Source organism: Symphalangus syndactylus, chromosome 1, assembly GCF_028878055.3.
Source record: "Symphalangus syndactylus isolate Jambi chromosome 1, NHGRI_mSymSyn1-v2.1_pri, whole genome shotgun sequence".
Classification (NCBI taxonomy): domain Eukaryota; kingdom Metazoa; phylum Chordata; class Mammalia; order Primates; family Hylobatidae; genus Symphalangus; species Symphalangus syndactylus.
The window spans coordinates 150,847,744-150,872,274 of record NC_072423.2 but is presented as its reverse complement, the minus strand read 5'-3'; the positions used below and the strand labels follow the sequence as shown (position 1 = coordinate 150,872,274).

Here is a 24,531-nt window from a genome sequence, read left to right as displayed (position 1 = left end):
AAATTTATATAGCCAAGTGATCTCAGTACGGAGGGATCTCTTATTTGCCGTACTCTAAGACTATAAGATAAAGAAGGACATGAATTTCACAGGTACAAGCAGTACTGCAAATACCCACCCGTGATCCACTGAACCTCCAGGACCACCATTGAGAACAGGCCTACTTACAGAAGCTCCTGCAAAGAGACATATGCCACCATCATTGTTTACCACAGAGACAAATTAGGCTGAGAAAACACTTACCACCCTACTGGGTATTTAAATCTGACCCTTGTCCCACTGTTAACAGCACAGCAAGTATGTCCCTCCTTAACTCACTGATCTCATGTGAACAAGTGATCAGCCTGTTTTTTACAGGTTTCTCTCCCTGGCACCATCTCACTGTGGTGCAGGTGAGCTCACTACATATAGCATGGAGTGATGATAAAAATAAATTGGCTCTTTCCCTTTCCAGAGTTTCAATTCTTGAGTGCTATGTCAGGGTGGATCCATAAGGTTTCCTGAGTGAGCTTAGAAACCTGAAAACCCACGTTTGTTTTTTCATGAACTTAAAACAATTTATTAGAGCACAATGTAGAAGTCATCGCAGCAAGCTCACTGGAAGAAAATTGTATGCTTCTATGGAAAAAGAACGAGTAACACAGAGCCTTGAGAGAGACTGTTAGCTAAAGTCTAATCATGCTTCCATTCTTCCTTCAGAGGGTAGAAGTTTCAGCTTTTGTCTGTTGTTTTGTTGTGAACAAAAAACTTGCAATAAATTGATGTTGTCAGTAAATTTCGGTTGTACGTTTTGTTTCTTCCAAGAAAAAACTGGCCATGCAGAAGTCGTCCGAGTGGTGTACCAGCCAGAACACATCCGTTTTGAGGAGCTGCTCAAGGTCTTCTGGGAGAATCACGACCCGACCCAAGGTAGAGTGATGAGTGAGCCAGTATTTAATTATCTTACTAATTACAGCTGGGATAATTAGTGTTTGAGCTGCATGGAAGAGATGAACCTTGAAATCACACAGGAGCTCGAGAATATGATTGCAGACATTTATTGATGGAGGAGAGGAGGGGCTGGGGAGAAAAAGGGTGAGAGAATAAAGGCACAGCCACATTCGGCGCCCCTGCCCCCCTTACAGCTGTCAGGGGTGAAAAAATTCCCACAGAGGAAGACGCCAGACAATAGCGATCCGTTCACCTTTGATTATTGCATTATTCCTCCTTAATGCAGTCTTTTGTCTACAAAATTAAAGTGTCTTTCCAGCAGCTCCAAAGTTTTCCTGATTTATGGTTTTTTTATTTCTCTGAGTTTAGCCTTTCTCGTCTTTTGACGTTATCAGGTTTGATTTTTTTAAAAAAATGTCTGTGGTGATAAAGAAGAACATAAAGGTAAAATGCAGTATTCACTAGGTCCACAAAGCTTGCTCATTTAAATATTTCATGTGTTCTCTTTGGAATTTGTTATGTGGAGATATTAATATATTTGGGCTATAAACGATGGTGGCTGGAAATTTTATTTGAATGCATACACCAGCAAAATATTCCATGTTGGCAAATATCATTGTAATATTCAATAATGAAGCAATTTCAAGATCGCATCCCAGGAGCCTTACAGGCCCTGCTTTGCCATTGTGATGATCTGATATTATGAAGCTTATGAAGTGAAAAGTCCTATGTAATAGATGTAGTTTTTCACAAACGCTCTTCATTTGGCAGTCAGTGTATTTCATGAAAGTATTTTCCCTTTGGTGTCAGATTTTTGTGTAGTGGATATGCAGTGTTATTTCTTGACGAGTGAAGTTTTTCTCCAAATGTATATTGTGCTTCATGGTGGAATCTTAATATGCCTGTAGCAGCAGCACAGGTTGGTGGGTCCTGAGTGCTGGTTCTAAGAACCATCCCATTCCAGGGTGATTTGCCAGAGGGCACAGTTCAGAGATGAGGCAAGAGCAGCAAAGTGCCAAACTCACGCAGGGTGAGGCAGGTTCGGGATCCAGGAAGATCTATCAGGGCAGATGGGGGCCTAGAGGTCTGGGCCTAGGAAGGAGGCCAGGGGCAGGATTTCCATGACAACAAAGTCTGGTTTGACATGGCGGAATAGGTACCTGGTGGAAGAGGGATGAGGTATGGGGCAGGGTAGGGAAAGAACTGGTAGGACAAGATCACTCCAGTCAGAAGGTTCACGTGTCACCCTAGCTTGGGATATGGGACATCACTTCATGTGGGAAGGCAGGTCTGTGGGTCTAGATTGCTTTTATTCTGCAGGAAGCTCTGCAGTGAGGATCATAAATCAGGGTGGTGACAGCCAGTCGCTCGTTCTGGTAAGTCATCAATCCAGATGGAGCAGACATTTAGCCATTTGACTATCAAAGTCAACGGTCAGAGGAAGATGATAAGAGCTCCAAAATTATCAGTGAAGACATGTATCAGAGGCCCAGGCAAGGCCTGAAGTCATGTAGGTGACAGGTCGGGTCTGTGTCCTTTAATGTGGCCAGCTGTAGTGCCATGTCCTGATAGAATCTCCTTAGGCTCAGGCCTGGCAGAATTGTAAAGAAGGCCAAGTCTGTCATCAACTTCTCTCTCCATACCTCTCTTAAATGCTTTCATTTGATCACATCTTTATTGATTAATTGGGTTGCTAATACCGGCCCCTGAACCTCGGGGGAAATACTACTATGATGAGGGTTTGGGCTGGGAGAACTCACCTCTCTGTTCATCAGTTGGCCTTCCATGGACTCTGTGTTTGTACTGGTGGCGTCTCTGGGGTTAAAAAAGATTTTCCAGATCTACACATCCTAGGTGTCAGTATGAAGACCAAAACAAGGCAAGGGCATGCCTAAGGTTGTAGCGTGATCCAGTCTTCGTGACTAAATTCAGAGAGCCACTCATCGACAACACCAGGGCAACCTTGACTGCCCCAGGACCCTTCCAATCTATGGCCCCCACCCTCCTGCGTCTCTTATGGGCCATCTCCTTCCACAGGTCAGTGGCCTTCCCAGAGATGAGGAAGAGGTAAGGAAGGGCAGGGGATGTTGGTTAGTTAAGGGAAGGGCGAGAGATCCTCCTTCAGGAACCTCTGCTCTGCTAGCTTTGTTTTTCTTAAGCTAGTTTGTTAGTTTCTATTACATGCAACAGTAACAAAAATCCTTACTAATCCACCCATTCAATCCAAACAATCTTATGCCCATTATATTTGCCAGGTGCCCTTTTATTTTTTGTTTTTGTTTTTTATTTTATTATTTTTTTGAGACTGAGTCTTACTCTGTTGCTCAAGCTGGAGTGCAGTGGCGTGATTTCATCTCACTGCAACCTCCACCTTCCAGGTACAAGCAATTCCCCTGCCTCAGCGTCTTGAGTAGCTGGGATTACAGGTGCACGCCACAATACCCGGCTAATTTTTCATATTTGTAATAGAGTCAGGGTTTCACCATGTTGGCTAGTCTGGTCTTGAACTCTTGACCTCAAGTGATCCACCCTCCTTGGCCTCCCGAAGTGCTGGATTTACAGGCGTGAGCCACTGTGCCTAGCCACCAGGTGTGCTAAATCACTAAGGCATCTGGGATACACAGGAGTATCCAGCCTCTTGGTTAATGCACATGGAAAATATATTCCTATAGGAAGAAAATAATTAATTCCAATATGCTGAGATCAAGTGAGCATACAGATAAATGCACATAAGACCATAGACTAAATGTTAACATGAAATCATTAAAACAAGTGTGTGTTAGCACTTGAACATTAAAGGCAAAAAACAAACAATAACCAACCCATAAGTTCAGGATAACTCTGGTATCAATGGGGTTGATATTCCCAGGGAACCCTGAAGGTCCAAAAACAATGGCACATGTCGAGTGTCATTTTTCAAGGTCAGAATTTGAAGCCTGCTCCTTGAAGAATGGACCAGAGGCAGGGGAGACCCAGGCTACAGATGAACGTGGCTGTCACTCACTCACCACATCTGACCATAGCTGCTTAACTCTCTACTTGAGGTCACATGGCAACCTGTCACGTTTCACAGTAAAAGTTGGTCTTGAAAAGAAAGCCGCCACTGGAGAAGATGAGGGTGGTGAAGATATGTAAGACTGACTGTTCTTACTCAGAAAATGGACATTTTCAAAGAGAGCAGCAGGTTGGATTTGGTGGTGGTTCTGATCTGCGAGGCAGTAGCCCACTCCAGGTTATTTTCAGAAACAAAAGTGATTACTAAAACTACTTGAGCAATGCTCTAGCCTGTGCCAGAATTGCTTATCAACAAAAAGACAAAACTTGAGTAGAAGTTGAAAAGGCATTCACATTTGATGTGAAGATGTGCCGAGGAAACATGATTTCCACAGAAGTATGACTCAAGAGAAATGTATTTTAATTAGCGTGTTGAAAGATTTTAGTACCTTTTTGTAAAGTCATTAAGGACTTGAAGGGGCCACTTAAATTTTTTTAGTTATAATTCACTGCATTTTGTAGGAGAAGCAGTATCTACACTGATATTTGCAAGTGTGGAGATTCTTGGTGATGTCAATGGTCTTACTATAGTAGAAACAGCAAGAATTTAAGCTTAGAGGCCTCTGTCAGTTAAATCAGATCTTCATGGCATAGGCTAAACAGAGAACATTCAGCATGTTCTTTCCTGCTTCAAGGTGCTGAAGCAGCTCTCATAGTATCTGCCCTAATGGACATCTAGATGAAGTCGCCATATGTTTTTTTCCTTTTTTTTTTTTTTTTTTTTTTTTGGATGGAGTCTTGCTCTGTTGCCCAGGCTGGAGTGTGGTGGTATGATCTTGGCTCACTGCAACCTCTGCCTCCCAGGTTCAAGCAATTCTCCTGTCTCAGCCTCCCAAGTAGCTTGGATTACAGGCACCCGCCACTGCACCCAGCTAATGTTTGTATATTTAGTAGAGACGGGATTTCATCATGTTGGTCAGTCTGGTCTTGAACTCCTGACCTCATGATTTGCCCGCCTCGGCCTCCCAAAGTGCTGGGATTACAGGCCGTGAGGCGTGAACCACTGCGCCTAGCCTTCTTCCATTTTCGAGGGAGCAAAGCTGGTAAGTGAGAGATTGGAAGCTGTAGGTTTTCTAAGGTATAGGTGAGGCCCGAGACCTGTTATTGCACAGCCACTAGGCAGTGAGTCTGAAGAGGATGCCACTCCATGGATTAGTCTAAGGAGGAATGACAGACATGCTAGCATCATTACTCATGTGGTCAGTAAGTGGAATAGTCTTTTCTTTTAATTTACCAATTACCACAGAACCTCTACTTTTGCTGAAACATTTGAATCCTACTTTTTAAGCCAATAGGTTCTATTCTGACCTTCTTTCTTACTCATGGAGTGAAGATAGTTCCTTTAGGCTTCTGACGATAGACTGGCAGGTGCACATTCCTGGCCATGGGGTACCCAGGCTCCCACTGTCTCGAGGCAACGTGGTGGGTGCCTGAGATTTAGGAGATTTGGGTTCTGGTCCCTGGTTAGCCCCTTCCCAACCACATGACTCTGGCCAGGACAGTTACCCAACCTGAACCTCCATTTTTCTCATCTACAAAAAAAGGGATAATAATGTCTATACTGCAGACTTAATGGGCTGATACAGGAATTAAATAGTGTGAAAATAACATGAAAATGGTAAGGTGCCATGCTAGTGCCAGGTATTGTTGTTACGTCTTTCTCAACACAACAATACAATTCCATCAGATTTTAATTTTATATTTTTTCTTATATCTGTGTTGCCCTTGATTCTTTGTCTGGGAAAGTATTTACCCTCCATTTACTAACGTCTGGGTTTTCTACCCACCGAGATTCTTGTGTCTCCTGCATTGTTTGGAAAGAGTTCAGCCTTGTTTATGTTGTCTTCTGGGACCTTGCTGGTGCTGACAGTGGTGATGAGGCTGGTGGATCCTTGGTCAAAAGCCTACTTAAGCTTTCTGCTGACACAGTAATCTAAAGAAGTGGATCAGGTTCCCAGCATTTCATGGCTGATCTGTATTCTCCTAACTAGCATGGGCTGCGCGTGAATAACAGTTCAAACCTCCTAGTCCTGTGTAGGATGCGGGGCACAGACTGAGTGCCTCGGGCCAAGCCACAGGTACACCAGGCAGAGACTCTTCAGTTTTGTGTGACTTCACCCACTAAATCTGGTTTCTTAATTGCAACCCATGTTGCTGTCCTCAGTCCTGGAGCAAGGGAGAGCAACATTTACTAAGCACCTCTTACGGGCCAGTCTTAGTGATAGATGTTTTATAATGTTAATTTCATTTAAATCTGACCATAACCCTGTGAAGTAAGGATCATTGTCTTTGCTTAGCAGGAGAGGAGCAATGAGGTTCCAAAAGACTCACAATCTTGCTTAATGTTAGTGGCAGTATTTGGATACAGCTCTATCTAAAGCTCAGGTCTATTTTCTTTTTCCTACACTAGAGGAATCCAAGCTTCCTGACTAGGAAGACCTCTTCTGAGGATGCACATTTTTTTTGTTTTTTGAGACATGGCCTTGCTCTGTCACCTAGGCTGGAGTGTGGTGGCACAATTGGCTTACTGCAACTTCTGCCTCCCAAGCTCAAGCCATCCTCCCACCTCAGCCTCCTGAGTAGCTAGGATGACAGGTGCATGCCACCATGCCCAACTTATTTTTGTATTTTTGGTACAGATGGATTTCACCATGTTGCCCAGGCTGGTCTCGAACTCCTGGGCTCAAGCGATCCACCTGCCTCAGCCTTCCAAAGTTCTGGGATGACAGATGTGGCCACTGCGCCCAGCCGGGATGCGCATTTTTATGGATCCTCCAATGATAACAGTTGTGCTTTTAGTATATTTATAAAAGCAAATATATTAAAATGCTACTGTGGATTTAATTATACTTTAAATTGCGTGCCTATTATATTCACCACTTCCACGTCATGTAATTCTGGAAAATGGAACTTTTGTACACATAATGCATTCTCCAGGCTCTAGATGTTGCCTACTGCGCAGTTGGATGTGTGGACCTTTTCTGGCAACTCCAAGCCTTCCCAGAGGACTGTGGTATGGAACTGCTCCGGTATACTCCTTGGGGAGCAGTGGCCTCTGCAGAGGCCTCTGGCTGACTGCTGGTTGACCCCAATATTGGGGTTCCCCCACCTGTGTAGTTTAAAAATTTTAGCTGGTGTGCAGCCACCCATAAAGACAAAATCCCTCAGACACCTTAGAGCTAAGTATGGCCACATGTCTAAATTCTGACTCTGGGGGCCTGAGTAGAAGTGACAGCGTGCAGCTTCTGGGTTTGTGGCCTTAGAGGAAGGGGCATTCTCTTCCACTTCCTCCCTTCCCACAAGTTAGTATGGGGCTGAAGTGGTGGACCATCATGAAGCCCAGGGATGGAGCCTGACCCTTGTCCTGCTAGAGCTGCAAGACAGAGGAGCCAGAGTCACCATCCCAGGCTGGATCTTTAGGCAAGAACTCTTGTTTAAACTACTGCTGTTTTGGATCATTTTAGGCTTCTTATTCTCATTTTCTACAGCAGCTGAACCTATGTCTTGACTAACACAGCCTTCAACTATAAGCTAGTGATGAACTCCCAGTCACCCTTCTGAAAGCCTTAATTACAGTGTTCCCTTAATTAAAACGTCTTTAATCAAACCTGTTGTTAAGAGCATGGACCCTGGGGTCAGAGACGTCATGACTGTGAACCAGATCGGCCCAGCACTCGCTGTGCGGACAGGCCTCATTTCTCTCTATCCACATGACCACCTAGGTCCTCCAGCAGTCTACTAACTGGCCTTTATCACCCTTTCTCATTCCCTGCTCCATAATGCCCTGTTAAAAACACAAAACCAGCTTTGGCCCCTTCTGGCTTAAAGCACTTTGCTGGTTGCCCAGTCTCTTTGGGATGACATCCAGACTCTTTACAGTGGCCAGTGTGGCCTGGGATTACCTGATTGCCGCTTGCCTTTGCAACTTTGGCTCATACCAGAGTTCTCCCCAGACTCTGCCCCATCCATGCTCACTGCGCTTCAGTTACTGTGGCCTTCATCTGTTCCATTCCTAGAAGACTTGAGCTCTTTCTTGCCTCGCACACTGCACCTGCTGCTTAGCCTGTCCATACCTCTTGGTCTGCCACCAACATTAGGCAAGAATGCAAGTCTTTGGAACCTCGTTGCTTCTCTTGTGCTAAGCAAAGTCAGTGATCCCTACTTCATAGGGTTATAGTCAGGATTAAATGCAATTGGCATTATAAAACATCTACCGCTAAGACTAACCCCTAAGGGGTGCTTAGTAAATGTTGCTCTCCCTTGCTCCAGGGTCAGGGAGAGCAGGAGCTAAGTGACCGGCTCCTTCTCCTTTAAGTCTCAGCTGAAGATGTCATCCTCAGAAAGGTCTTCCCTGCCCACCCTAATTAAAGTAGCACACCCAGCCCTCACCCCCATGAACTTCTGTACCATCGTCCTCTCCTTCCTTCCTCTCATCATGAGGTAAAATCATGTGTTTACTTGTTTATTGCTTATTCTCTGAGTCCTCTAGAAGGTGGGCTTTGTATTAAATGTTTGCTCATTGAGCTAGTGAGTGAACCCCTGTTTCTGCATCTGTAATAGTGTGTGCCTTCTCAGTGTGGGGGCGCACACGGGAGCGGAGCCTGCTGTGCAGAGCGTGGCGCCTGGTGCAGAATAAGCACTGGCTCTAATAGCTGTCGTGCTCATGCCGCCTGTGGAAGGGCCGCTTCCACCAGCTGCTGTTTGTTTGTCTTGTTCTTTCGTGAATCCCAGTATTTCTCTGCTTGTTCTCTATCATTTTTCCTCAGCTCATGTTCTGATTACCCCTGATGGCTTCCTATTCTTGGTTCACACCCTTTATCCTCAATCAGCTCCTCTTCACCCCTTTCCACCTGCAGCACAGCTCCCAGTTGTCCTCAGAAGGCTTGGTCTGGTTTGCCCCCGTGGGCTGCACCGTCTATGCTGTTGGGTTTCCTGGGGCCCTGGGACCACACATCCTGGCCTTACCATGAGCTGGGGATTCTGTGGGGCTCCTCAGCCTGTGCTTGGAACTAGAGAGCCTCCAAGGACTCTTTTCTACTTGGTGTCCTTGGGTTGCACGGGCTCCCCTGCCAGACGTGTGCAGTCACCACAAAGCCCTGCTCCAGATGAGTTTTTTCCAGGTGGTCCCAGGGAATCGGGTGGGATAGGTCCACTCCGTGTTCAGGAGGTTGGCTCCCGAGCCTCTTTACAGGTGCGCTGTGGAGAAGCAGGTGCCCTGTGCTGTCTACTGGGAAACATTCATTGAAGGGAGACAAATCGTATTTTCCTTCTGTTCCCCATCAACTTGGCAATAAAATACTGTCGTTCGTATGTTTGAACTTGCCAGATTAATATCTGAACTTCCTTGTGCTGACCCTTTGAAGTTAGTTTTTTAAAATAAGTCACCAGTTTTGAAGGACTATCCTTTTTTAGACCATATACAAGGAATCTATCATCTGCAAATAATTAGACAGTGGGAATGATATTGTATTGCTAATGAGCAGATGTGCAGACTCGGAGTGGAGGAACAGCTGCACACATATAAAATGCAAAAGCGACCCAAACCCAGCATTATGAATTCTGAAAGGGATTTCATTCTTTTAAGAATATCAGAAACAGAGAAAAATGAAACAAAGAATTTAACTGATATTTTTATTAATTGTTCTTTCAGTCACACTTTCCCTTGTATCAAGTTATCATACGTGTTCATAGTATCTTTGTTGTTTGCAAAAGTGTTATTTGCACTTTTAAATCCTTCTGTCATATAATGCTATAAAGCTTATATTTAACATTTTTCCTTTGCCTTGTTAAAAGGGTTTGGTGGCTGCATGCTGAGTGACAGACTCTTACTGAAGGTCTTTCCTGGGCTGTGCAGGATGCTAAGTGCTCATGTGTACGTGATCCCATTTGATCCTTAAAGCAACCTATGAACGTTAGACCCGTTTTATAGAGGAACAAATAGGCCCAGAGAGGTGACATGATTTGCCACAAGCCACTTACTATGTTGCTTGACAGAGGTGGAATTTGGACTTAGGGCTAAACTCGAAGCCTGAGGCTCTTTCTGTTGGGTGGCACATGGCCCCACAGTGCTACACATTCTATCAGAAAGAAGAAAACACGACCCACTGGAAACAGCAGCACATTATCTGATGATTTTAAACTCTTTGTGATGTCCATTACAATTTTATAATCCTGTTAAGGATTTGCAAGATGAAGAAGTTCAAGTAATCAGGCTTTTGAAAACTTTTAGCCAGGAAGAGTTTCACATATCTTAGATAGTAATGGTTAGGTCATTTAGAATTTGAATAAATTGCTGAAATGGTATGAAATCGATAAAAAGAAATGAAGTCAGAAGAATTACTAGACTTCACATAAAAGAGTACTGAATTGGGTCAGAGAAAAATCAGAGCTGATAACACTGGCAGGAACTAGGATTTCTAGGTTCCAGGAGAATGGCAGGCTGAATTATTCAGACCAAATTGCCCACTGAAAGCAGCTCCAAATGTTGAATAAAATACAACTATATATATAAAGCATCACATCAAAGTGCTGAGAGAACTATGAGGAATTAACCAGGTTAAAATGGAAGGCAACACAGGAACCCAGACAGGTAAGCAGAGGATTAAATATATCTTTATTCTGAGGAAACTTGTTAATCCCAGAAAATGTGAGCTTTGAGAGCCTTATTAAGGACGTAGAGGGAGTGATTGGCACAATTCCAGCGCTTGACCCAGTGGACATGATAAGATGCTGTACCCCACACCTGGGGGGGTGCCTTCTTCTCAATCACACATGGAACATATTCCAGGCCATAAAAGGCTCAGTATGTTTCAAAGGGATTAAAATGATATAGCTTTTGTTTCTCTTACCATAATGCAAGTATTGAGAAAATCCTCTTATGTCAAGAAAATTTAAAAATTTCTGGCCGGGCGTTATGGCTCACATTTGTAATACGAGCGTTTTGGGAGGCCAAGGAGGCAGGATCACTTGAAGCCAGGAGTTCAGAACCAGTCTGAGCGACATAGTGAGGTCTCCGTCTCTATAAAAAATTTCAAAAAAACCCAGCTGGGCGTGGTATCACATCCCTGTGGTCCCAGCTACTCAGGAGGCTGAGATGGGAGGGTTGCTTGTGCCCAGGAGGTTGAGGCTGCAGTGAGCCATGATTGTGCCACTGCACACCAGTCTGGGCAACAGAGCAAGACCTTGCCTGAAAAAAAAATCTGAATATCCTATTTCTCGAAGATAAGTCGTGATGGAAATTGTGACATACTTTGAATCAAATGATAATTAAAATACTATATGTTAAAATTGATAGGGCGTAGGTAAAGCAGTTCTCGGAGGGACATATAGAGCCTTGAAATCATGTATTAGAAGAGAAGAAAAGCTGAGCTAAGCATCCATCTCAAGAACTTAGAAAATCAGCAAGAAATTCAACCCAAACAGTGTAAAATAAAGAAATAACGAAGGGCACAGAGAAATGAAATGGGAAGCAAACAAACAGAAGATCAAAAAAGCCAAGAGTCGGTATTTCACGGTGGCTACAAAATTGATAAAGCTCTGGGAAGCTGTTCAAGGAAAAAGTGAGAAGGCACAAATATACAACATTAGGAATAAAAGGTGGGATATCATTAGAGATGTGGGAGATTTTACAGAAATAGGAAGACATGATAAGCAACTTTATGTCAATACATTTGAAAAGTTAGATACATTCTTTAAAAATATAGTTTAATAAAACTGAATAAAGAAACCACTGGCTTCATCAGTGAGTTCTCCCAACATCTAAGGAAGAAATAATTGCAGTTTTTCATAATGTTTTCAAGAGATTAGAGAGAGATGCACTCCATCTTATGATCCTTGCATAATCTTGATAACAAAACTTAACTGTGTAAGAAAAGAGAATTATAGGACAGTCTTACTTATGACTGTATTTGCAGAAATCCTGTGCAAAGTATTAGCAAACTGAATTTAATAGTATATAAGAAAATAATACATCATGACCAATTTTAGTTTCCTCCAAGGAACAGAAGCTTAGTTTGGCACATCAGTATTAGCCCATGTAATTAACCACCTTAGCAGGTATTTTAAAAACATGTGTGATTATTGAAATAGATGCATAAAAAAGTATTGAATACAATTCAGTATTCATAAATGATTTAAAAACACATATAAAAGATGCCTTTCTTACTCTGATAAGGAGTACACGCAAAAGCCTATAGCAAGCATTGTATTTAATAATGAAGCATTGAGAAACTACAGAGAATGCCATCGCAATTTCTAATCAGCATTGGACTGGGGATCCTAGCTCATGCAATAAGTCAAGGAAAGAATAAATACATACTGATTGAAAAATCCACTAGATACCTATTTATCTTTCCCCAGCCGGACACCATTCCTCGTCTCCCTCGAAGTGGCCATGTGACTGAGTTCTGGCCAGTGGAATGAGGAAGAAGTTGACATATGCTACTTCGAGACCTGGCTCAGAAAAACCTCCTGCATGATCTGTGAACTTTTCTCTCTATCTTCAGTCTTCCTGCTGAATGTTAATGCCAAGGGAAACCTTTGAAGCAACATACTGGAGGTGGTGAAGCTTCTGTCAGCCTAGTCCCCTGAAGAGTTCATGAAGCAGAACTGTTACCATCTCCTTTTTATTAACTGCTTTGCATGATTATGAAAGAAACTTCTATTATGTCCAGCCACTGGAATTTCAGGGTTTACTTATTTACCAGGAACTGGTACCTTGAAGTGGAGTGCTACCAAAAAATCTAAGGAAAAACAAAAAACAACAACAAAAAAAACATGGCATTGGCTTAGTAGTTAGACCGCTGGAAGATCTAATATTGGGTCTTGTTTATGGTTGGTAAACAGACCAATTCTCTCCAAATCGTTTTATGAATTCAGTGCAAATCCAAATGAGATCTCAACAGTTTTGTTGTTGTTGTTGTCATTGTTGTTTTTGTGGATCTTAAAAGCTATTCTCGACATTTATAGGGAAATGCAAAAGTCCAAGAAAAGCAAAGATACTTGCATAAGAACAAGAGGATGGGAGAACTTTCTTCCAAATACCGAGTCATTATAAAGCTACAACTGTTAAGACATTGTGAATCTGATGTAGGGATGGATGAATAGAGAGTTCAGAAACAGACCCACTCATGTCAAAGTATGACAGATGACAAAGTTGGCATTTCATGGTACTGGGGAAAGAATGGCTTTTTAATCAACAGTGGTAAGATAATTTTCTTATAGGAAGAAAGTTAATTGGATTTCTACCTCACACCATACACAAAAATCAATTCCAAGTAGATTGAATACATGAATGTCAAAGGCAAATGTACGAAACTTCAAGTAGATAATATCTTCATGACCTTGGGTTTCAGAAGCATTTCCTAAACAAGACACAAAAGCACTAACCATAAAGGAAAAATATTTGACAAATTTAACTATATCAAACTCTGACAACTTTGGTTCATCAAAAAGCATCATAAAGAAAATGCCAAGAACAAAAAAAAAAAAAATAAAAGCCAAGATCAGAGAGATTAAATTTGATAAAGGATTAGTATTCAGAATATATAAAAAATAGACTTAAATATATGTGCAGTATTTTTTTTTTTTAGAAAAGACAGACTGCTGAGAGAAAAAATGGGCAAAGGACTTGAATTATGGCAAAGAAGCATATAAAATGATAATTAACGTTATTAATCAGGAAAATGCAAATTAAGATCAAGTGAGATTCCATTACACACCAAGCAGACTGACAAAAAGTGAAAATCTGACATTAGCAGACTTTAATGAATTGGCAAGCATTTAGAGCTCCAGGAATTCTTGTGCAGTCATGTGGTTTTGTAAATTGGTACAACTACTCTGGAAAAATAGTTCAGCATGCAGTTAAGTTGAAGACATGCAAACACTATACACCACCAATTCTATTTCTAAGTATCTACTCAAGAGAAACTCATGCATATGTATAAGAGAATACATGTCAAGAATGTTTTTTACAGCCCCAAGCTGGTAATGTTCACTAAGGGTAGAATGTATAAATCCATTGTGGTGCATTCATACAATGGGATATTACGAAGCCATGAAAATGAAAAAAATGGAAAGACCTCATGATCATAATTGTAAGTGAAAGATTCAAACTATAGTATAATTCCATTTATATTAATTTTAAAAATAGGCTGTATTAGTCTGTTCTCATGCGGCTAATAAAGACATATGTGAGACTGGGTAATTTTTAAAGAAAAAGAGGTTTAATGGACCCAGAGTTCCACATGGCTGGGGAGGCCCACAATTATGACCAAAGGTGAAGGAGGAGCAAAGGCACATCTTACATGGCAGCAGACAAGACAGTGTGTGTAGGGGAACTGACCTTTATAAAACCATCAGATCTCATGAGACTTATTCACTGCCATGAGAACACCATGAGAAAGACCCGCCCCCCGTGATTCAGTTACCTCCCACCACGTCTTTCCCATGACACAGGGGATTATGGGAGCTACAGTTCAAGATGAGATTTGGGAGGGGACCCAGTCAAACCATATCACAGGCCAAACAAAACTAGGTTTATTCTGAATGTGTCTGTGTGCTAAAGAAATTATTGCAAAAACCAGGTGTGGTACAACTAGAGAGACGGAAGGCATTGTCATCAATACAGACACATGGAAGACTCTCAAGGGTACTGGTTGTACTCTCTTTCTTGACATTAGTGGTGGTGATGTGAGTATTCACTTTATAATCAATAATTATAAATAGAGTAATAGTAGACACTTAACTGTGCATATCTATTTTATGTACTTTTGTACATTTATGTACTTTTCTGTAGTTGAATCTGGAAACTACAAAGGTATAATATGTCGATTGCTACTTCTGCTAATATGAACACTATCCATGAGGGACTAGCTTTGTAAATGTGTGTGCACATGTGTGCTTGGTACTGATTTCAATGTAAGCATGTTGTAAATCTCATGTAGTGGGGCACTTACGCTGTAAAACTTTAATGAAGCAATGATGTAAAACTTTGGCTGTAAAACTTTAATGATGTAATGACTTGCAATGATGACCTAAAAATTTTACTATTTTGAAAGTTTTCTAATATTTTCATTATTTGGCCAAACTTGGGATTTTAGAACATAAACAGACACGGAGTCCCAAAAGACATTCTAAGACACATAATAATTAAAAAGATTTTCTTTGGCTGCCATAAATAGAATTTCCCTTTTACACAAACAAAATTCACACTATGATAACTTTTTACCTTTCATGAAGAAATCACCACATCTTTTCAAAATAATTTATGGCTGTAGAAGTAACGTGTACTGCTTAGTGAAAATCAGGATCTTTCATTTTTCTTTTTGCTTTTAGATATGGAATAAATATTTGGCACCTCTGTTGTAAAGCAACACTATTTCATCTCCCTTGAGAGGCACTGCATGAAAAAAATGCAAAGAACATTGTGCAGATGATAGACAGTGACCGTATTATGTGGCTGTCTTCCTTTTAGAAGAGAGCCACATGATATCTTTCATAGATCCCTATATTCCACTTTTTTTTTTTTTTTACTGAAATTATATATATTTACAAATAGGAATAATAGTGGTTACGATCACGGACTTTGGAGTTGGATGGTTCCGGATGCAGCACTGGCCTTCAGCAGGCAGAGAGCCACATGATATCTTTCATAGATCCCTATATTCCACTTTTTTTTTTTTTTACTGAAATTATATATATTTACAAATAGGAATAATAGTGGTTAAGGTCACGGACTTTGGAGTTGGATGGTTCCGGATGCAGCACTGGCCTTCAGCAGGCAACCAGCCTCTCTCTGAGTGTCAGTTTCACCTTTGAGGGAGTGTCAGTTTCACCTTGGCATTGGGAGAGGGTGGGGAAATGGGTTTACTAATATCCTCCAGGTATTTGCAGAATTAGGTGAATAACATAGTAAAGCACAGTGCCTGGACATAGTGAGAACTCTAGGATTGTTACTACTTTGATGATCCCTCTCCCTCTCTCTCTCTCTCTCTCCTTCCTCCTCTTCTTGTCCCTCTCCCTCCCTCCCTCCCTCCTTCCATTCCTTTTGATGAAAGGAGGGCTGTCCATTCATTTATTCAGTGTTTTAAATTAAAAATGAGCTGTCAGTTAAAATGGACAGGATTAAGCTCTCAGATAAAGTGAGATGGTTATGTTCATAGGGCTTGTCTCAAACACCTAAGGTAAAGGCAAGGTGCACCGGGAAATGTCACCTGGGTAATAAGAAGTGTCATCTTTTACTGTGAAGGATAGAGGCTCATCCACCTAGGGGAGGACTTTGGGACACCATGGCATGTTTTTTCACAGAGACCCTATTTTCCAGCAGAAGGCAGGAGGCCACCCTGAAGCAGCACCTGGGTGAGCTCTCCCACCAATGCCAGCATCCTTTGTGGTCTTGCTGTGCCACTGCAGCATGCAGGTAGCCTTTGGTGCAGCAGAACGTAAGGCAGGATCCGTTTTCTCTTAGCAGCAGTCTATAGAAGAGAAGAATGTGGAGGTCATGCTGATAGGAGTCACTCTGTTTTCAACCAACATGGATAGTCCTGCTAATGAGATTGCTCCTGCGAAGCTCCCGAGGATAGAGATAGTGATTTCAGACCCTGAGGAGTTGGTCCTGACTTGTCCTGATACTCACTATCAGCTGGTAACTCCTGGGACCTCGTAAAGTGATCACCTAGCAACAACTCTCAGCATAAACTTCCCTTTAAAGTTCTCATGTTCAGACGCATTTATCTGTCTCCAATCAGGGTGGCTAAAACAGGGTTGTTATGTAAAGATGAACTGAGGCTTAGGAGGCCCTCTGAGCAGAGGAGAAGTCATCGTCTTATGCTTCATTATAGATGAAGCGTTTCTGTTTTCCACTGCTTCCTCCAGGTCTGTCGAGGGGGGAGAAACCTCAGAGCAGTCTTAGGGTTGTTTGTCCCTTTAAAATCTTCCTTGGAGAAAGTGGATGGAGAAATCTCAAGCAGTTGGTAGATGCCAGGAGGTCAGTTCTCATCAAGAATACCCCAAAGCCCAGTCCTCATTAATCAGTTTATAGAGTAGTATGGAAGAATTTTAAGTACAAGATGTTGTTTCTGAGCCAGTAATTCTCTTTCCACTCAACACTGAAAGCCCACTGCTTGCTTTCCTGGTACGTGAAGACAGCCAAATAGTGTCAATAATTTTTCCTCATAGTTTTTCAAAAGGCAAATGGAGGGCACAGTGAACTTTGCAACACTTGTTGCATCTGTGGGAAAGGGGGCTCTGGGTCATTGGTTGGTGATTATGCTCACTCAGGGTTCCAGAGAATTCTGTAGCTCCTGGGAGTCTGATCTTTCCACGCATCTCTGGTCCCCAGTGTGACTTGTCAAGATACCTATGTGGTTACACGCCCAACCCACCAGCTTCGTGACCCACCAGGTCCCTTGTCAGACCTTGTCCTGCCTCTTCACAGTTCTCAGAACGTTCCAAGCTTGTTCTTATTTCTGGGTCTTGGGCTGGGATGCCCCCTCCCCAGCAGGTACCCTACATCCAGAAGCACTTTGTTCCGTTGTCCTCAATTATTTTGCTGTAACTTCTCGTGCATCCATTTTGGAAGGAGAAAGGGCTTTGGTGTTGGGGCGATCAAAGTTTAAATCGCAGGATGGCCATTTACCTGCTATGTGACCTCAGGTGGGTCACTGAATGTCTCTGATCCATAATTTCCTTTTTGTCAAAGAGGGTTAAGAATATCTTCTTCAGAGGGCTCATGTGAGGATGAAACAAGAAATGATGGCAAAGACCTCGCACAGGGAAGTACAGTGTCAGGCTCGTGACTACTCTTCCCCGTCCCTCCCTCGTCCTGGTTATTCCTTGAGACGAGGGATTATGACCTAATTCTTCTGTAGCCTCTACAGTGTGGAGGCTACAGTTGACACACAAGAATTCTTTCTGCTGGAGAGAACATATTTATTTGCAGAAAAAGGAAAGACATATAGGAGTTATTCTATCACTCAATAACATTTTTCTGTCCTATCTCAAAATATAATTTTGGTTAATTTTGCCCTCTGGAGAACAGCATTATAAAGCCTGTTTAGATAGGTTTATGACAGTCAAATACTTCGTTTGTTTTGTGATTCAGTGGGTAGACAAGCAGGGCCACTTCCTGTATTCCCAGCCGCTCCTGGATGTTGGTTCTTTCTTCTGGGTTTTCAGTCTGTTGAGCTTCCAGTCATCTTTCCCAGTGAAGCATCTTTCTCATCTGGGCTTCAGGCTTGAGGGTAACATGCTCATCCTCTTGAGAAGTTGGCATCAGGGCTTTGACACAGATGCTGCCTGGGTTGCAGCTGCTTTTGCAAGCAGTACCAGTTCCCTCCTAGTCCGTGAAGGCACCGCACTGCTCCGCAATCCTTTGTTCTACCTTTACCCTTGGCGCCCACCTGCTGCCAAGACAAGTCACTTCCTTGATACAGCCTTTGAGACGTAGGCCCCTTCCCCACTGATCACACGAACTTGCCCACTCCCTTTCTGAACCCTTGCATTTTTTTAACCTGCACAGATTTTCCCTTAACACCTCTAATACTTGCTTACGCCTGCTGGTCTCTGTTTCCCCTGACTATATTAGGAATGTGACTAACTGAAACATGCTACTGGGTCCAATTCCTGAATCCCAGTGCCTGGTTCATTTTCACGACAACATGGTGGCCTACAGGGGATCTATGGCAACCCTTTGGCTGTTTCACTCTGGGGCACTGTCACACTCAGATAGAAACTGACCATCATCCACCCTTCAGCTGCTGAGACTGGCAGAAAATGCTCTTTGCTGACTTTAAGTTGCAGGCTAGATGGGCAGATGACTTTAGTCATAGGTGCAGGACTCCTGCTACGTGCCAAGCACCGTGCCAGGAATTTACACAGATATTGTCTCATTTCCTCATCTGCCAAGGGAGGAATGATAAAACCTTCCATACAGGTATCTCCTTAGGACCCAAGGCAATAATATGTATCATAGTGCGTTACATGTGACAATTGGAGTAGATCGTTGTTTAAATATTTCATGTAAAAGTATGTATTCATAGAACATCTAGTATGATCCAAGACCTGTGATAAATCTACCTGAGTTCAAAGATATTTGTTGTAATTAAAACAGGCAAATCAAAACAGATATATTTCATGCTTGTTTAAAGAAAATGCTGTAAACAGAAAATTAAAACAAGCACTTAGCAACACATCAGGCTCAGGGACCATATGAAAAGTGTCAAAATGTCTCAGCATTGTGCCCATTTTGACGCTGGCACTGTCGCCTGGTGACCAGGTAACCCTCCCTGTTTTCCACTTTCCCAGGTATGCGTCAGGGGAATGACCGTGGCACTCAGTACCGCTCGGCCATCTACCCGACCTCTGCCAAGCAAATGGAGGCGGCCCTGAGCTCCAAAGAGGACTACCAAAAGGTAGGGGTTGCTGGGATCCTGGCCCGTGGCTTAGGCCACCATGACTAGGGCCAGGTTCTGATTTTAGAGGGGAGTCTCCTGCTTTTCAATTGGAATTGTGTTTTATTTGCACATCTCTTAGAAATTTCTGTCAGCCTCTAGGAGTGGAGCCATTGTGTCCAATACATGTGCTAAATGAGGTTTTAAGAGTAGGCCTGGGCCAGGGCCAGTGGCTCATGCCTGTAATCCCAGTACCTTGGGAGGCCGAAGCAGAAGGATGCTTGAGGCCAGGAGTTCGAGACCTGCCTGGGCAACACAAAGAAACCCCATCTCTACAAAAAATACAAAAATAAGCCAGGCATGGTGGCCTGCACCTATCGTCCCAGCTACCTGGGAGGCTGAGTTGGGAGGATCGTTTGAGCCTGGGAGGTCATAGCTGCAGTGACCTGTGATTGCACCACTGCACTTCAGCCTGGGTGACAGAGCAAGACCCTGTCTCAATGTAAACAAAAAAAAGAGTAGGCCCTTATGTGTTTGCCTTTGCACCACTCATCTAGATGAAGATACAGCCTGGTAAAATAAATATTTTTCCTTCTCTCTTTATTTCTGTCTCTGTCTGAAACTCTCTCTTTTTTTCTTCCCTCTGTATTAGTTTTACAGGGCTATTGTAACAAACAATCACAGCGTAGTTGGTTTAAACAGCAGACATCTATTTTCTCTCAGTTCCGGAGGCTGGAAGTCCAAGATCAAGGTCGGCAGGGCTGGTTCCTTCTGAGTGCTCTGAGGGAAGGATCTGTTACAGGCCTCTCTCCTTGGCTTCTAGATGGCTGTCTTCTCCATGTTTATATTCACATCACCCTAGTTTTATGTGCGTGTGTTTCTGTGTCCAAACTTCTTGTTTTTACAATTTCTAGTCATATTGGCTTAGTGCTAACCCTGATGACATCATTTAACTTAATTACCTCTGTAAAGACCCAGTCTCCAAGGAAGGTCACATTCCGAGGTTTTAGGACTCCAACATATCTTTTGGAGGGAGACACGATTCAACCCGTAATGCTTTCTCTCTCATAACAGTAAGTGGAATTATGATAAAAGTAGTTCTCAGAAATATATACATGATATTACAAAACAATTATTTTCACGATTGTATACCGTTTTTTAAAATCTTCCAATAGAGATTTAGTTGTTTTAAAAACAACTTGAGTTGCTTTTGTTTTTAGAACTTTGTGGTGGTACTTAGATTTTATTTATCTTTATATTTTCTGATGTGGATTTGCATTTGACAGTAGAGCTAGAAGCTACTATAAAGCTGATCTATGTTAGAATTAGGTAAAAAGTCAGGTATGCAACAGCCCCCAGGAATGAGTGAGTTATCCCCTTATCCTGAATGGTGACAGAGATTGCAGAGACGAGGAGGCTGTAACTAGAGTGTCCTCTGATGAGCAAGTAGTAGGACGGGTGACTCATGGTCAGTTCGACTGTGATGAGTGGAGAGGCCTGAGGGAGGTGCTGACAGAGCCCATTCCTTCCTTGGCCCCTCCCACCTCCCTTCCAGGCTGGTCATCGTAGGCAGACTGTGAGTTGGCCCCCAGTGCTCTATGCCCATGTGTAATTCATCTCCTTGAATATGGGCTGCATTTAGCAACTCACTTCTAATGAATGACAGCAGTGATGGGAGTGATGGGAGCACTGTGAGACTAGGTCATTAAAAGATTATGGCTCCTATTGTGAAAGCTCTCTCTTACTGTCAGAGAGAGGGTAGGGGAAGCCAGCTGCCATGTCATGAAGCAGCCCTGTGCAGAGGCTTACATGACAAGGACAAAAACCTGCCAAGAACCACGTGAGTGAGCTTCGAAGGCCCTCAACCCCAGTCAAGCCTTCAGATGAGACTGCAGCCCTGCCTGACAGTTTGATTACAGCCTCATGAAGGACCTCGAGCCAGAGGCACCCAGCCAAGCTGTGCCACAGAAGCTGTGAGATAATAAATGTATATACTTTGAAGCTGCTAAGTTTTAGAGTAATTTAAGTATACTTATATTTCCATTCTAAAAACCTTTTACCTGCATATTCTTTCTCTTATCCCTTTGTCATAATGGCTTTTCTAACAGTGGTGGGCTAACCTGGCCATTTATGGTGGTGGTTACACATGTAGGCTCTAGCATCAAATTTTCTCAATTCACATGTCATCTGTGCAATTTATTATCAAGTACCTGCTACTTAGAAAGCCATATGTTCTGTTTGACTCAAGCAGACCTGTGAGGATGAGGGAGACCCCATTATCTCCATTTTCCAGATGCTCAAAGACAGAGAGCAATGACCTTAGAATAAATGAAGTTAAAGAGAAGTAAGACTGGATGCAGGGAGATGAGTTGGGCAGCTATTATAGGATCCCGGGCCAGAAATAATGGAATTTTTGTCTAGGATGGTGGAAGTACGGATGGAAGGGAGGGATATTTAGGAAGTAGAAAGACTAGAACTTGGAACTTCATTGGAAGTGGAGAGTCAATAAGAGGGACAGGTCCAGGTCCAGGTCATGGCTGGTGATTCTCACTAGGTTTCTGGCTGGTGATTTTCTGTACAAATGTACAGAGAAGCAGAGGCAGATTTGTGGGGAAGGTAAGTTGTGAAAGTGCAGAGCCTCAGATACCCATGATATGGGCATCCAAGGGGCTGTTGGGAGGAGCCATGGGCTGTTTCTGCCTTGCAGGGAGGACTGTTAGGACTGCTAACTGGGCTAATGCTTGTGAAACACAGGGCCTAGCACACAGTAAGTACCTCATAAACAGGAACCCTTATTATTATTGAGAGTTATCAACTTATATTTGGTAAATGAAACCCCAGTTGCTGATAAGATCACTTGGGAAAAGTAATGAGATAAAAGCAGAAGAGGCAGGGTGCAGTGACTCACGCCTGTAATCCCAGCACTTTGGGAGGCTGTAGTGGGTGGATCATGAGGTCAGGAGTTCGAGACCAGCCTGACTAACGTGGTGAAACCCCGTCTCTACTAAAAATACAAAAATTAGCCAGGCATGGTGACATGCACCTGTAATCCGAGCTGCTCAGGAGGCTGAGGCAGGAGAAACGCTTGAACTCAGGAAGCGGAGGTTGCAGTGAGCAGAGATTGCACCACTAAACTCCAGCCTGGGCAACCGAGTGAGACTCCCTCTCAAAAAAAAAAAAAAAAAAAAAGGCAGAAGAGAGAGGACTTAGTACCCGAGGAAATAATTCCTCCACTTCAGCAGTGGGAGGGGAAATGTCCAACCAGGCAGGACACTACACTGGGCAGCACAGGAACCAACCCCAACCAAGAACTTAAAAAGTGGTTCAATTGTTTCATCCCACTGTATTTAATTATAAAGGCAGTACTTATAAGTAGTACTAAAAGTCACATATGATAATGCCATCTATAAATTGCCTAGTGTAATGATTCATAGTTCTCTACGGTACCAACAGTAATTCCAAGAGACTCTGGAAGCATACTGCCCTCTAGAATACTGGAAATCTGATGACATCCTGGTGTTTGCAGTGAAGATTTTCAGTTCAAGGCCAGTGCCTTCCATGTGACGGTGAAGAGGCTGAACACCGAATTTTCGAGTTTCTATCCCAATATAGTTTCTACCCTCAGTTTTGAAGGGAACCCACATTGATTTTAGATAAGTGATGTCCGTAGGAGGTAAAATTTAGGTATTATATAATTAATTAATGAGCTGCTATAATTATCCTTTCATTATTTTCGTAGTTTTTGGAAAGATTAATCTTGTAGGCAGTTGTGCTGACCCGATGTTTTCTGGGTGTTCTGAACCTAAGCATATGGGAATTAAATGTGTGTGTGTGTGTCTGTGTCTGTCTGTCTGCATGTCTGCGTGTCTATGTGTCTGCTTGGCTTTTAAAAGTAGGATCTATTTTTTGAATAAAGACTGGGGACTCCTGTGCCTTTAGCATCCGGGTAGCCGTTGCAGCTCACATTACCGCATATAAACTGCTTAATCACCAACTCAAGGGACAAATGCTGTCACATGTCTTTTATGGTTTTGCATAAATAAAACTGACCCTAGATTCCACTGGGAGATGAGTTGAAAGTTCAGTGTTTTCATACCAGCTAATTGACTGAAACCCAGAGTAGTGACTAGACCAGTGCTTCCTTCCAACACCACTCTCCTTTCCGCCATGATGCTGTGGTCTCTTTGCACTGTCCAGTGGAGGACCTCTGGCCACATGTGGCTGTTAACCACTTGAAATAGTGGCTCACTGACTCAGTTCCTCAGTGGCTAGTGTGACTGAGGAACTGAATCTTTTGATTAATTTCAATTTATATTTAAATGGCCACATATGGCTGGTGGCTACCATATTAGAGAGTATAGCAGTTCGTTAAGGGATGAGCCTGTGCATGTGTGCCCATGTCCATGTGCATTGTAGAGGGGTGGGGCACATCAGTCTGGATCCCTGGTCCTCTGCTCTCACTATGGCTTATCCCAAGAGCACAGGACGGCCATGGAACATGGGCCTTCCTGCCCATCAAAGTGCTGCACCGGGAACTGCTCTCCCCTTTTTCTGCCTGGAGAGCACAGCTTGAGGGTCAAGTTGTTTTCCTTTTCAGGAACCAAAGTGCCTCTTTGTGTACCCCATCCTGGTGAGCACTAGGGCTAACTGGACACCCGTGCCCAGGTGACCACTGATTTTCAGCTGAGCTTAGCCTGGGCCCCACAGAAGGCAGAGCCCAAGCCAGAGGCTTGTGTGTGAGGACTCACCGAGGTATGTGGTTCCAGGGAGCAGGAATAAGACTGGGGAGGAAAAGGAGGAAGACCCCATACAAACTAGCCCCTACTACTGGTAACTGGTTGTTTGAACCTTATGAAATGGCTAGGCATTCGGGGGAAGACAAGGAAGCATATTTCCATTGAATGCCATCACCCATAGGTTGATTCTGCACTTCTGGGCTGCACATGTGTGAGCTCAGGATACTGTGTGTCAGGGCAGGAGGCAAGAGACGAGGCGCATGGCGTTGAGTGTAAGATTGGGCAATGCAGGTGCATAAAAGCTGCACAAAGTGAACGGGGGTCCTTGCAGAACTGGGTACTGCGGCTGGCCTAGCAAGAGGCAGATGGGGCCACAGGGATCTAAAGTGATGCATTAGCGTCCTCTGGGTCCACTGTCTCTA

General features: G+C 43.1%; 1 protein-coding gene across 13 annotated transcripts in view; it reads left to right on the top strand.

The window, feature by feature from the left end:
- The window catches only part of MSRA (methionine sulfoxide reductase A), a 376,185-nt gene that overhangs the window by 250,505 nt on the left and 101,149 nt on the right, over positions 1 to 24,531 (top strand). For 11 of the 13 annotated variants that reach the window (XM_055288670.2, XM_055288644.2, XM_063613583.1 and 8 more), the window contains 2 exons: positions 805 to 909; positions 19,288 to 19,394. In XM_055288670.2, coding sequence (XP_055144645.2) covers positions 805 to 909; positions 19,288 to 19,394 — 212 coding nt within the window. The remainder of the gene's footprint in view (positions 1 to 804; positions 910 to 19,287; positions 19,395 to 24,531) is intronic. The other 2 variants (XM_055288662.2, XM_055288653.2) reach the window with 2 other exon arrangements.